This window comes from Leguminivora glycinivorella, chromosome 12 (assembly GCF_023078275.1).
Source record: "Leguminivora glycinivorella isolate SPB_JAAS2020 chromosome 12, LegGlyc_1.1, whole genome shotgun sequence".
NCBI classification, from domain to species: Eukaryota; Metazoa; Arthropoda; class Insecta; order Lepidoptera; family Tortricidae; genus Leguminivora; species Leguminivora glycinivorella.
In genome coordinates, this window is record NC_062982.1 from 15,783,814 (window position 1) to 15,798,399 (window position 14,586).

At 38.2% G+C, this 14,586-nt stretch overlaps 1 protein-coding gene across 1 annotated transcript in view; it reads left to right on the forward strand.

The window, feature by feature from the left end:
• Positions 1-14,586, forward strand: part of LOC125231670 (ATP-binding cassette sub-family G member 4) — a 93,359-nt gene that overhangs the window by 39,607 nt on the left and 39,166 nt on the right. Inside the window, exons 3-5 of the mRNA XM_048137177.1 lie at positions 8,864-8,984; positions 10,920-11,022; positions 12,515-12,669. Of these exons, the coding sequence (XP_047993134.1) occupies positions 8,864-8,984; positions 10,920-11,022; positions 12,515-12,669 (379 nt within the window). The remainder of the gene's footprint in view (positions 1-8,863; positions 8,985-10,919; positions 11,023-12,514; positions 12,670-14,586) is intronic.

Genomic DNA, 14,586 nt, shown 5'->3' on the forward strand with positions numbered 1-14,586 from the left:
AATAGGCTAGTTTCCTATTAGTCAAATCAGCTTCTTTTTAAGAACTGTCAAAACGATTTGCTAATATGGAAGTACTATGAAATACTGAGGAGTGACGTCACGGTCAATTCATTTACTTTATATCTTTCTCTTTGACTTATTAAATAGAAATTATGTTTAAACATAACTACTGTCCATATATTTCTAATTATGTGGTGCTTTATATCGTGCACTGCATAAAATATTTTATTTTAAGTATATGAAACTAGCCTATTGGAAACTTACTTAAGACATATTTGGGCCATAAAAATGAATATGGCTGGTGATATACATGCGCAAGCAATAATATCTTTTGTAAAATTAGCTATTTAGGTGTCCGTGCCTTCGCTTGAACCACTAATGAGATTAACACCTTCATAACTCGGCCCTAATCGAGTGAATTCCTCGACTAGTAGCGCCATCTGGCGCGCCAGTCAAGTACTAGTGTCGCCCGGTTACCAGCGCTCGGCTGCTTTTTCCTCAGTACGCTTTTGTAACTCGGCCGAGCAACACGTTTACAAAAGCAAGTCTTAAAAAGTTCGAGAAATTTAAAACATCGAAAAGATTATGATTACTTCTAACTTCGTGATATTCCGCTCGGTGCCTTTGGCCCAGCGACGAGACGCAGTGACCTCCTGTAGGCACCGTCATAAGTACGCGGATACATATGCCTCACTCACGTGAGACAGACATGGCGTCGTCCCGTGAGACGACAGACATCGCCCCGTGAGACGACAGACGTCGTCCTGTGAGACGACAGACGTCGTCCCATGAGACAACAGACGTCGTCCTGTGAGACGACAGACGTCGTCCCGTGAGACGAAAGATGTCGTCCCCTAAGACGATAGACGTTGTCCTGTGAGACGACATACGTCGTCCTGTGAGACGACAGATGTCGTCCCGTGAGACAACATACGTCGTCCCGTGAGACGAAAGACGTCGTCCCGTGAGACGACAGGCGTCGTCCCGTGAGACGACAGGCGTCGTCCCGTGAGACGACATGACGTCGTCCAGTGAGATGACATGGCGTAGTCCCGTGAGACGACAAGCGTCGTCCCGTGAGACGACTGGTGTCGTCCCGTTAGACGACATGGCGTCGTGCCGTGACACGACAGGCGTCGTCCAATGAGACGACATTGCATTGTCCCGCGAGACGACAGGGTTGTTCCTGTGTGGTGGCATGGAGACGATGAAGAAAATTGACAGCGATGGGACGCAGTGTAATCCTATGCACCGTCATAAAGAATATAAGGGACAAATGCTACGCTCACGTAAGACGAGACAGAGCGACGTCCCGTGAGACGACATAGGTTCGTCCCTTGAAAAGTCATAGTTTCGCCTCGTGAGGTGACAGGACACGAGAGATGTCTTGAAACAACAGATGAGGTCCCATTAGATAACCTGGCCTATGAAAAGATAGGGCCCACGATCCGATAGGGCATCGCCTCGTGATATGACAAAGGAGATCATTCATTGTGCAGACATGATTCGTCATTAGAGACAACATGAGTAAAGTTGTGCTGTGCGAAAAAGTACACTGTCATATAAATTGAGAAGCGTCGCCCCGTAAAAGATTAAACTTTGCAGCGACTTGGAATTTGGATTTCGTTGCCCTATGCGATGATTTACGACATCCTGTGAGAACCCATTGGGCTATTACATGCTATGCACTAATTCACCTTTCGTGTCATGAGACGAGTGTTATGATCACGAGGCAAAATGTTGTATTTGTACTCGAATCTCAATGAGATTATGTCGCTTTAACATCTACTTTACGGTAATTAGCACAACTCTTAACTAACCATACTTTGTATAAGGTATTTCTAAACATATGTACTTCGTAGAAGGTCTTTCGAATCAGAACCACAGCGTACGTGTTAACCTGAGACATACACAATTACACAGTTTAGTCATTGTCTTATTAGACAAAAATCATCACGTGATGGGTTCCCATAAGTGGGGTCGTTTTAGACAGGTAAAGTGAACGACATCGGCGTCGTCTCAATTGAATGATTGTGAGGAATGTCCAAATTTCTCTCACTCGTAAATATCTGAATGGCCATAATGATGACGAATGTGTGATCCAATTACTGTAAAGCAACGCCGTTATTGCCAACCTAATTTGTCATGTCAACTTTTAGAATGCTCGTCATGATAGAGGTTTATTAGCAGGTTTGATGTTGTGAAAATCTACTTCCACATCTAAAAACGTGTGGGTGGAGCTTCGGTAGCAATTAACTAGCACTTTGTTGCCAGATACTAAGCGAATTAAGAAATATACATAATAGTGATGCTAAACAGAATGAAAAACCACTTTATATTACAAAGCCCTTCTTGCCCAATCAGAAAGGGAGAGGGGGCGGCGAAATTACCAATGGGAAAAAGAAAATCCATTAATGTATGCCACTGTTTTACGCTATTCCTCGAGTGCAGATTCTTTTAAATGAATGATTAGAGCTCTAGTCTCATCAGCTCACGGGCGTCAATAATTGACGCATGGTCTTGGGTCTTGATACGGACTTTAGAAATGCAGAAAAACCACTCAGGTACCTAGTAAATGTTGACTATTAGCTACAAAATAACTTACCGCAAAGGAAAATTCTTGTACTAGGCTCATTACTCTGTGAAACCTGGATATTCGTCTGTATTTCAGCAAACTTATAGCTGTCCGGCTGAAACTTCCAGTCGGACTAATGGCGGATAATGTTCCAGTATATTTTGTTCAGTATACCGAACTGACAAAAGTATTACTTCTGTAACAATCGACCCAGTAGAGACTTCTGAACCAATTCATTTAGAAATAAAAAGCTACAGCTCGGAAAGTTTTCTAAGTACGATATATACATATATGTACTACAAATTGACCTCAAACTGCCGTTAATCGACCAACGGTTAGAATACTCAATCATGCATTATTACTAACGTTAGCTAGACCAAGGTTACAGACAATCCTTGAAGAGGTTAATACAAAGACAACAAACTCGTACCGGAAATCTGACTCCCAAATATATACGATATTTTGTGGATAGTTTGGCAAAATGACTTAAAGGATATGTTATTTAGTACAATAGCATTTTAGTATGCCTTGTTGCATTGTTACTCAGGACGGACTCTCGTCGTAAAAGGATTTGTCGGTTGCCCAGTTCGATGGCGTAATGTTACGAATCCTATGTTTCTATAAATAACTAACGAATTAGATTAAAGAGACGACCGAACAATATTCTCAAACTATTTACAGCGAAGAACTATGGCTTACATCTCTTGACCGAAGTAAATGGAGTTGATCCTAAACTTTAAACAACTACACAAAACAAAGCAAGAAACCGTGTAGGTAAATTGTATTCAAAGTGCTTATTTGTTGTATGAGTATGATATATCGAAAACACTTTAAGCTCATTAAAACCAATAGGGCAATACATTTTCCGAGGGAAGCCGATTTTCACAATTTGCTAAGGCACTCTTATGGATAAAATGTTGAAAAGTAGTCACTGAATGTGGAGGCCTGTTTCTGAAATAATAAATTAAACGGAAATTGAAGGATGAATCTCTTTCGATTTTTGACCACAGTTTCCTCTTACAAATAAAGAGGCGCTCGCATCCTAAAATTATCGCCCGCTACTGCGGTATTACTAACAGAAAGTTCCCGTTTATTTCATTTGACAAATGTTTTCTGAATAGGTTTCTGGGGCCTAGAGAGAGATTAACAGAAGTTGTATATTTACAATTAACTTTTGGAACTCCATTAGCGCGTTGTAGGATCGATACACATTTCCGCAGTTGCTTACTAAGCGCCATTTATTAAAATTTTGCGGCGCGACTATTTGTCAGTAACAGAGGAGACGCCACAACTTATTCAAAAACGGTTCGTAAGGTCAGAGGACGAGTCCCAGTCCCAATTGAATTTAGTGTAAGGAACTAGAAATATGATGTTTATAACATTACTGTGCTTATAACTTAATTTAGAAGACTTCGGACTCCTAATATACCTGACATACAAGAATTTGTTAGGACACTCATAAAAGGGAGCGCAGATTCTAGGCAAAATGGGTTTCTAGTGGTAACAGAAAACTTAAAATTATTGCCGTTTAAATAGATATTGATGAACTATATTTATCAGAAGTAAGGTCTTGAAACCTAAATGAAAAATAAAAGCTCAGCGCTTAAGGTACGCAGTAGGTACTTATAGCTACGATATTTTGACCTATTGGTCTCGAATGACAGGCAAGTGTAAATACCATTGTCATCGTCCGTGGCGATACATGCTACAGCCGTGCGTACGTACGACTTTTAAGAAAATTCTAATTATATGCCATACGATAAATAAATAATTGTCATCTCGATATAATTGTAGAATCAGGTATTACCCTACATAACAGTTGCATCTTGTTTATGTGAAGTCCCGCTGCATATGGATTTTGGGAAATAAGCAAGAATACAGTAAATATTAACCCGTATGTTTATGTGTATACATCAGTTTATAAAGAACGTGAGACATTTATATTATTCGCACAAAAGAGCAATATAGAATATATTGCTTTGCAATTTGGTGATAAATTACGAAAGTTCTGAAAAGAAAACTATTTACTATTTTAAGCTGATGACTGAATTTTAATTATAAATGGGTAATCGTACATCATTAACCCTTATTTGAAGAGTTATCTGTCGTCTTACGTTCTTATTAGAATATCGAAATGGACTAAAGAGCCATAAGTCGTAATGTTTTATAATTACTAGCTCACGAATCGTACAATTTTCCCTTTATAAATTCGGCTAGTCAGCACATAAGTCATAAAAATGATAAGCCTAAAAATATATGCATCACATATTCATAATTATTCAAACACAAATTAAATATTTCAAATATCGAAAAAAGCATACTAGCTAGACATAGTAAAAGACTAAATAAAGTTGACGAGTACAGTGTGGAGAGGATTCCCGCATTATCATTCATGTACATACATACATACATACATACAATCACGCCTGTATCCCATAAAGGGGTAGGCAGAACACATGAAACTACTAAAGCTTCAGTGCCACTCTTGGCAAATAAGGGGTTGAAAGAAAACGAAACTGTGACATTGCAGTGACAGGTTGCCAGCCTCTCGCCTACGCCACAATTTAACCCATATCCCATAGTCGCCTTCTACGACACCCACGGGAAGAAAGGGGGTGGTGAAATTCTTAACCCATCACCACACAGGCAACAAATAAGGCAATATCATTCATGTATATTCATGGAAGTATCAAAGTCAATTTAATTAGAAATAATTGCCTTCATTTGACCTTCGCCTAAGTATGTGTGACTCATTAGATCATTGATTCGTTTCAATCGCTTGTATCCCAAAGCTTTTTGTTCAGTTGACCCATTTTAATTTAATAGAAAAAATTTGCATAGTTTCCGTTCTCGTAAAGACTTTGAGTAGGAGCTTACCTTTTATTATATGGATCCTTAGCTAATCATGGCCATGGTATTGTCAATTCAGTCAGAAGCCGAAAATGTATTATCATCTTATTTGCCGTTTTGCTACCAGTCCAGCAGTAACGCATACATTATCGTGATGTGGGTATACATTACAAATTAACATATTATAGCGTGCAATTTCTCCCAACTCAAGCGTCCATTTCAATTGTTTTGACAAATATATATTTCATATACAGAATTCATATCACATTATGCAATGGGAAACGTTGACATTTGGCAGTGGGCTATGTAAGACAATGTTTAAGCTATGTCAATATTGCTTATTACTCTGTATACTAACAATAATATGTGCATATTCGGAGATACATTACTTATGGTACAGTAATCAATTTACATTAAAAATAAAAATTTCAACATAATGTCATAATGCTCATGGCAGTGCTATGATATAATTGTGTATTATAGTTACATGATATAATTATAGTTATCTTAAGCAGAAGAAGACTAGTATCTTGGTGAATTTATAAGACAAAAAACATGTATATGATCTTCTTCTGACTAGGGACCGTTGTAAGGGAAACGTGAGAAAAATTTTGCCGACGTTGATGTAACACCCATTGATGAAGGGAAGTTCTTCAGAGTTTGGGTTGCTACAGATATTTTCTCACAAAAATGTTATTGAAATAACAGGTTTTATTTCCGTAAATATTATAATACCGATCTATTAACTACTGGCTTCCTGTCGGTTTTATGTTATACATAAATTAAGTGATTCACCACCATCATAGAGTCATAATGGATAACTGTGATGTGCTGTCAGTTTCAACTCATGAACCCTTAGTGGCTAAATTTTGAAACTTCCCTTTGTATACCTTCCTATTTCTTATTATGAAATTTCTGTATAAATAAAGTATATCAGTCACAGTACGCCCTAACCAGCGCCGGCAGAGGTTTAAACACGTCTCATTAGTGGTTCAAGCGAAGGCACGGACACCTAAATAGAACCGTTTTTCCCCCGAAGGGTAAAAACGGATATTTAGGTTCCTGCCGAAGCTTGAACCACCCTTAAGGGCCTTGCCGGCTAAAGGTACTGAGGAAAAAGCAGCCGAGCGCTGGTAACCGGGCGACACTAGTACTTGACTGGCGCGCCAGATGGCGCTACTAGTCGAGGAATTCACTCGATTAGGGCCGAGTTATGAAGGTGTTAATCTCATTAGTGGTTCAAGCTTCGGCAGGAACCTAAATATCCGTTTTTTACCCTTCGGGGGAAAAACGGTTCTATTTCATGAAAGGGGATGTCCATTGTACCAGTGGCCCGTTTCTCGAAAGGTACAAGCCTTGTATTACAAGTGTGTTTCCATGACAACCCATACGATTTGACAGTTCGCGCACTTGTAATACAGGGCTTGTACCTTTCGAGAAACGGGCCCTTGGTTGTGTAATTAGTAAAGAGCTAGCACAGTTGAAAGTATTGATCACTTACCGCGATCTGTAATTTAATTGGAACCCGAACTTCAACTGAAGCGATTTATGCAAAGAAAAAGCTACAAAAACAGGATGATGTCAATAGTTAAGCATTCATTATTGGACTTCGAACACATTATATGCGCAGTTTATGGTTAGTTCTGCAATCTAAAATCAATATGCAAAAGCAAAATGTGGAGCATCCTACCCGATTTCCAAATCCTGTAAACTACAGGAACACATGCTACACTGTTAATCATTCTAAACAGTCGCACCGAGTTCCATTTGTTGCAACGCATTTTACGCATTCCGTACAAACAACATGTGGCTATCCGGTGCAGAAGGGTCCTTTTGCTTCATACGCATACACCTTTATTAACTGATTTTCTGTAGGAATCTCAGATGGACAGGACTTTATTGCCAAGGCTCGGGAAAACACCCGAAATTATAACCATACCCGAGTCCTTATATTTACGCGGAATTTTTCGTACACAGTCTAGCGTGCGTAGCCGAATGGCACAAACGCTGACGAAACGCTCACGAAACGAAACGCTAGTAGATATCTATCTCTATCACTCTTGCGTATTGGCGCGACAGAGCCAGACTACCTTTCGCGGCGTTTCGTTTTCGTTTCGCGTCTGAGAAATTCCAGTCGGCTACGGGGCCAGACTTCAAGAGCCGTTTGTCCTCCTTGCGTTATCACGGCATTCACCACGGGGCTACAAAACCAAAGTTGGACAGCAGTTTTGGAGCCGGATCGCGTTGTCCTCTTCTGATGCATGACAGTGACACCATCCCTTTCGATCATTTAAGGTTGTCAAAAATCACATAATAATCTATGGCAGCGCAAGCAAAGAACCGGCAAGTTGTACCAACCCTAATAATTGGTGGAGTGTCCCACCTCTGACATAGTTGAATAGGTATATATCTTTTGTAAGGAAGAGAAGTACTATTTTCAAAATACATACCGATTGTTTTTCCTACCCTTGTTTATTTCACATAAAGCGTGTGTACCTTTTTGTGAAGATAGCCACAAATTCACTCGAGCATTTCATAACTAGATGAATTTAATAATCACTTTATTGGTGCAAAAACTGGAGCGCTGCAACCGTTTCTGATTGTAATAGTATAGTCGTTCTTTTGTATGAATGGTCATTAATGATGACTGGCGACTTTGATTAATGGCTAATTAGTGAGTAAACATGTGTGTCAAGTAGACAGTTTGACGTTAATTTATTCGCTGTTGTTTTACGTTTGGGACAGACGTAAACCTTGCTAACGCTTTTAAAGGAACTAAGCGAGCGAAGAATCACCGTTTTACACTGATAAGAGATCGCTATTAGACGCAGCTCTGCCTGGTGGCCTGTTAACTGCATGTCTTATACGTATTATACTTGTGGTTGAGAACATACGAGTAAAAGCGTAAACACTGTGGTTGGTAATTTGCGGAATATCCTTCCAAAACCACAAACACAATACTTACTGTAAATTTAAAAGGATTTTTAAGGAGTTGGCAGGTTCAAAGTGTAAGGTCAAAAGCTACCTTCAATTTTGGGTTTCCTGTGGATTATATTAATGAAAGACAAATTTTAATAAAGTTTTGTTATGTTGTGCTTATTTATTTGTGATATTTTTTTAACTTGTGAAAAATGCTCAACTATATTTATTATTTAGGTATGGTGTAGGTAGGCCAGCTCGAGGGGTATCAGGGGCATCAGGGCTGGGAACGTTTGATGTATTTAACTCCTAACTAGTCTAAACAAAGTTATGGTACAGCTAAAAATTGTGTTCCAAGCATTTCTCTCTACACCTCTTAACGAACATTCATTTGCTGACCTATTACGATTCTGAGCGACTAGTTCCAGGTTCTCCCAGCTTAGTCCAGTTAGGCTATTTAAGTCATGACTTATGATTGTATTGTAGTTAGATACTTATCAGATTTTTATGTTGTTTCAGGAAAACGGCGGGATGTGGTCAAAGGGGTACACGGCAAGTTCCGGTCCGGACATCTGGTGGCCATCATGGGACCCTCGGGTGCCGGAAAAAGCTCCCTCCTCAACGCTATCTCCGGATATCGGTGAGACTATAACACATCCATACTAATATTATAAATGGGAAAGTGTGTGTGTGTTTGTTTGTTTGTCCGTCTTTCACGGCAAAACGGAGCGACGAATTTACGTGTTTTTTTGGGTGGAGATAGTTGAAGGGATGGAGAGTGACATAGGCTACTTTTTGTCTTTTTCTAAGATCAAAGAAAAGGGCAAAAGCTAGTAATATTTACAGGAAAAAGGCGCGATGTGGTCAAATGGGTACACGGCAAGTTTCGACCGGACACTTGGTGCATGACTATTATGTGGCCATCGGGTGATGTGAAGAGCTCCTTAACGCTATCTCTGCAATAACACATGACACAGGAAAACAGCAGGATGTGGTTAAAGATCGTTGAGGCCACTGCGTTTCAAACGAAGTCTGGCTCTGTCGCGCCACTATAGAATAGTGATAAGGAGAATTGTGGAAGAGAAGCGATTGTGGTGCCACTCTAAAGTATTGAGGGGTTGAAAGAGAATGATTGCGGTGCCTATTGTACTAAGTCACAGGTTATTCAACCATCAGCCACAACACAATCGAACCCATATCAGATATGTACGATTCTGACAGTCGACTTCTGCGACGCCCAGGAGGACAGAGGGTGGTGAAATTCTGAACCCAATAACACATCTAGAATGAAAATAAGTATTAACTACTTATAAAAAGACAAGTTATTATCCATCAGTCAGCAAATTCAGTAGGTATTAGAATATCTAAATAATGAAAAGGAAAAGTTTGAAAGTTAATATTTTTCTAGATTTTGCCTAGTCTGCCTGTCTATTTGTATTATGCAAAAGTGTAGTGTTTAACCACTTTCACTTACCTATTTGAATATTATTTAGAAATGTCTAGGCACGCTAACTTGACCTAGGTTTTCTATCTATCTACTTTCATCTACCTAGTTTAACCAAGGCTAAGTATAAGGACACTTGAAAGGCATAGAGACTTTCAAGTCTACACTTTGATTTAAGAAACTGAATATAAAATACGTGGGTACGTAGACGAATGGCACAAACGCTCATGAAACGAAACGCTCGTAGATATCTATCTCTATCGCTCGTGCGTATTGGCGCGACAGAGCCAGACTACCTTTCGCGGCGTTTCGTTTTCGTTTCGCGTCGTAGAAATGCCTGTTTTATAACGTTGTACAAAAAACCGGCCAAGAGCGTGTCTGGCCACGCTCAGTGTAGGGTTCCGTAGTTTTCCGTATTTATCTCAAAAACTACTGAACCTATCAAATTCAAAACAATTTTCCTAGAAAGTCTGTATAATGTTCTACTTTTGTGATTTTTTTCATATTTTTTTAACATATGGTTCAAAAGTTAGAGGGGTCCCCCCTTTTTTTCCTTTACGAGCGATTATTTCCGAAAATATTAATATTATCAAAAAACGATTTTAGTAAACCCTTATTCATTTTTAAATACCTATCCAACAATATATCACCCGTTGGGGTTGGAATGAAAAAAAATATCAGCCCCCACTTTACATGTAGGGAGTACCCTAATAAAACATTTTTTTCCATTTTTTATAACAAATAAATCTTTAAATCTTTGAATCTTTGAATCTTTGAATCTTTATTTTTGCACTTTGTTGGCGTGATTGATATACATATTGGTACCAAATTTCAGCTTTCTAGTGCTAACGGTTACTGAGATTATCCGCGTACAGACAGACATGGCGAAACTATAAGGGTTCCTAGTTGACTACGGAACCCTAAAAAGAGAGAATGACTAAATGCCATTCGGCTACGGGGCCTGATTCCTTTAGAACGTGACTGGAGATGTCATATCATATTAACATGTATAAGAATTGAATGTTTAGTTATACGTATATACTACAAATTAGGCTTTCAACTTTTGGTCCCTATTACTCGTACTTATACTTGACTTCACTATATTAATGAATTATCATTGTTCTTATGCAGATCCGTCGGGGTATCAGGCGAGCTCCTAGTCAATGGACAGATTCGGAACGAGCACCAGTTCCAACGTTCCTCATGCTACATCACACAAGAAGATCTACTACAGGTTGGTACAATAGACATTATTTTCTTAGTAGATCTATGTGAGGTGTGACGTGTGCAATAAAGAGTATTGTATTGTATTGTAGATCAGTTCAATGGGTTAGCTTTAGGTAAGTATAATTGTCGCTTAACTTTAAACTCTGGTAAATTCATTCTGCTATAAGTGCGTTTTCACATTATCCGATCCGATATCGGATGTCGGAAGGATTTCAATAGAAAAAATCCAAGATGGCACCTGTAATGTAAGGGATATCGGTCCGACATCCGATATCGGATCGGATAATGTGATAACGCACTAAGGTTGACTATCTTTCAGATTATAATTTTTACAATTCGAATATATCAGACTGACTGTTTCTTCAAACATGTTACTTTTGACAGTGACAAGTGACATTATCGTATCAAGAACTAATATTTGACATACACGCTGTGCTAGATCTGCACATATATGGACCGTTCTTATAAGAACGGAAAAGTCATTCGGGCGTGGAAAGTAAATGATTGTATAGTTGCGCTGTCAGTAGGAGTTTCCTATTTAACTATAATAGTATAGTTAAATAGAAAACATATTATGTATACGCACTAAGCTATTCCTACGATGGTAGCCACGGAAGTTGATTCTAAAGTAGTTTAGCCTACATAAATGTGTCTCTATAGAATCATTATCTATTTATTACTTATTTATTTTCTACTTATTCTATTTTGTAGTTGTATTACAGTCAGCTGCAGAGAAAAGTAGACCCCCTTGCATACAAACTTGTATACAAAGGGGGTCTAATTTTCCCTGCAGCTGACTATACAAAGCCTTGATTTTATGACTGTTACGTATTTGATTTGTAAAATAAATAAAACAATATCTTCACTACCTGAAAAGTAAGGGCGAAGCGTTTAGCGTGGTATGGTCATGTGATGCGGAGGGATGAAAGTCATGTTACGAAACAAGTATTACGGATGAGTGTGGACGGAGGAAGCGGGAGAGGAAAGCCGAAGAAAAGGATGGACTGCGTGAGAGATGATAGGGAACGAATGCAAGTGACTGATGAGATGCCATCCGATAGAGATGTATGGAAGAAAAAGACATGCTACGCCGACCCCAAGTAGTTGGGACAAGGGCAAGCGAATGGTGATGATGATCTTCACCCCCGTTATAATAATTATACACCGTGTTTTTTTTTGTTTTCCGTTAAATTCGACACGTAGCTAGGTTTATTATCAGGAACCACCCTGTATATCACTTTTAGTTAAATTCGCAAAAAGAAGAATTTTTCATCATTTTCATACATAATCAATGAATTTATTAGTGTGAGATACCCTTAAGAATAACATTCAAGTTAGTGTCAAGTGATAAGACGCTAGTTTCTTAGAGAAATTAATTGTATTTGATCTAAAGAACCTTCCCTTAAAGTTAACGGAATTCAATAAAAACAGGGTGTATTTGGGGCAATGTTTATCAACTTCTAAAAAGACATTGTAAAAACTGTCACGTTTATTTACAGCCTCTGCTGACAGTACGAGAGGCCATGGACGTAGCTGCGAAATTAAAGCTACCTAGAGGAGCGCAGGCGCACGCTACGGAGATCCTACAAGAGCTTGGACTGTTGGAGCATCAGCATACGAAGACGGACTTGCTGTCTGGAGGACAGAAGAAGAGGTGAGGTATTTTCAGAGTATACATATAGCTCTTTTTTTTTTTTTTATTAGGCCTACAAGCCTATAGGCAATTTGGACTTGGACTTTAAATCTTCCCCATTACAATACAAAGTCCCTATCGCACTATTTTTACGTGCGATGGGGACGGCCAGATGTTTTATCATTTATCGCGCGACCATAATTGCCTGCCATGTCGTCCCACCATCTCCTTCTAGGCCGAACACTCGGGCGGTTGCGTTGTGATATCTACATATACCTCTATGTACTAATATACAACCGTAACGAGTAGGTACCAAACATAGATACTCCTGTGTAGGCTATGCAGGATCCATAACAAGCTTGGTAGTAAAAAAAATACACATACTTACCTAGCAATTTATATAAATCGACTTCATTAAATACGGTCTGTACTGTAGGTAATCGAAAACACTGAACAATGACATCAGACCGGGAACTAATAATAGGCTAGTTTCCTACTAGTCAAATCAGCTTCTTTTTATGAACTGTCAAAACGATTTGCTAATATGGAATTACTATGAAATACTGAGGAGTGAAGTCTCAGTCATCATTATTTTTGACATATTGAATAGAAATTATGTTTGAAAATAACTACTGTCCATATTTTTCTTCTAATTATGTGGTGCTTTATTTCATGCACTGCATAATAGTACATTGTGCAACAAGGGGAGGAAGTTGAATATTACTAACGAGAGTAAGTTAAATCGCGACGGCTTGCCGGAGCGATTTAAAGACTCGAGTTAGTAATATTCATACTCCCCGAGTTACACACAATGTTTTTCATCACATTTGAAAGAAAAATACAGAGGAAACAGTCATAAGGCAAAACCTTCAACCGGCGGCGTTGCGACTTGCGACCAGTAGTGTATCTTGATCTAAATTAGATTATTCATATTAAATCCATTGTTTTTGGTAACAAACACTTTTTGAACGAAAACAAACACGAAAATACTGCATATAAATTAAATGCAACGTTCATAAAAGCATATAAATCATAATAATTGAACTAAAATTGTACTTAATTTTATGTTGTACTCTCCGTTGCTAGGCAACGGTGGGTGCCTCGCGTACGCCCGCGGTCAAGCGCGAGTAGAGAGTAAGTCAGATTGTAAATTATAACAATTTATCAACGTCAAATTTTACGAAATAAATGCAAAACACACTGAAATAATTGTAAAACATAAATAAAATGCATTTTTCATACCGTATTAATATATTTTATAGCTTAATAGTCAAATTTTTGTTGTGCAATAAAAATCCTTGGCAGATTGAAACATCCTTTGCCTGAAGTATTGTACGGATTGTATTAATTTTTAAAACTAAATCCATTATTCCCTTGGGAATAAAATAGTACATTATGCTTCAGTACACGTAGACGTAATGATACCTTTAAACAGCAAATGTGATGAAAAATATTTTATTTTAAGTATAGGAAACTAGCCCATACTAATATGACTAGACATGACTCATAACTTGGTTGGCAGTACAGGCTTAAGTCTGACTTAAGTCAAAAATATTTCTTTAATTTAATTTTATTTTATTTTATTATTATATTATATTCTTTAGCGACATTTTCTGAGTACCTAAACGAGGAACTATCATTATTTTAAAATAAATCTTTTAGCATTTCTTGTTCATGTTTTTAGTCTTCTCAAAGGTATGTATGTATATGTAAGTAGCATCATTAATAACAACTTCCATGAACCTACAACCAGTTTCTTCAGACGGCGTACGCTATTATTATAAATATTAGAGTTTTTACTGTTGCAAATTTAATGATCTTTCAGAGGTCACGTAATCATTGTTAATAGCGACAAAGTCAACATAGATAAATAACATACCTACTACACAATGAATAATAAATGAAAATAATTTTTGAGATATTGATCGTTATTAGTAG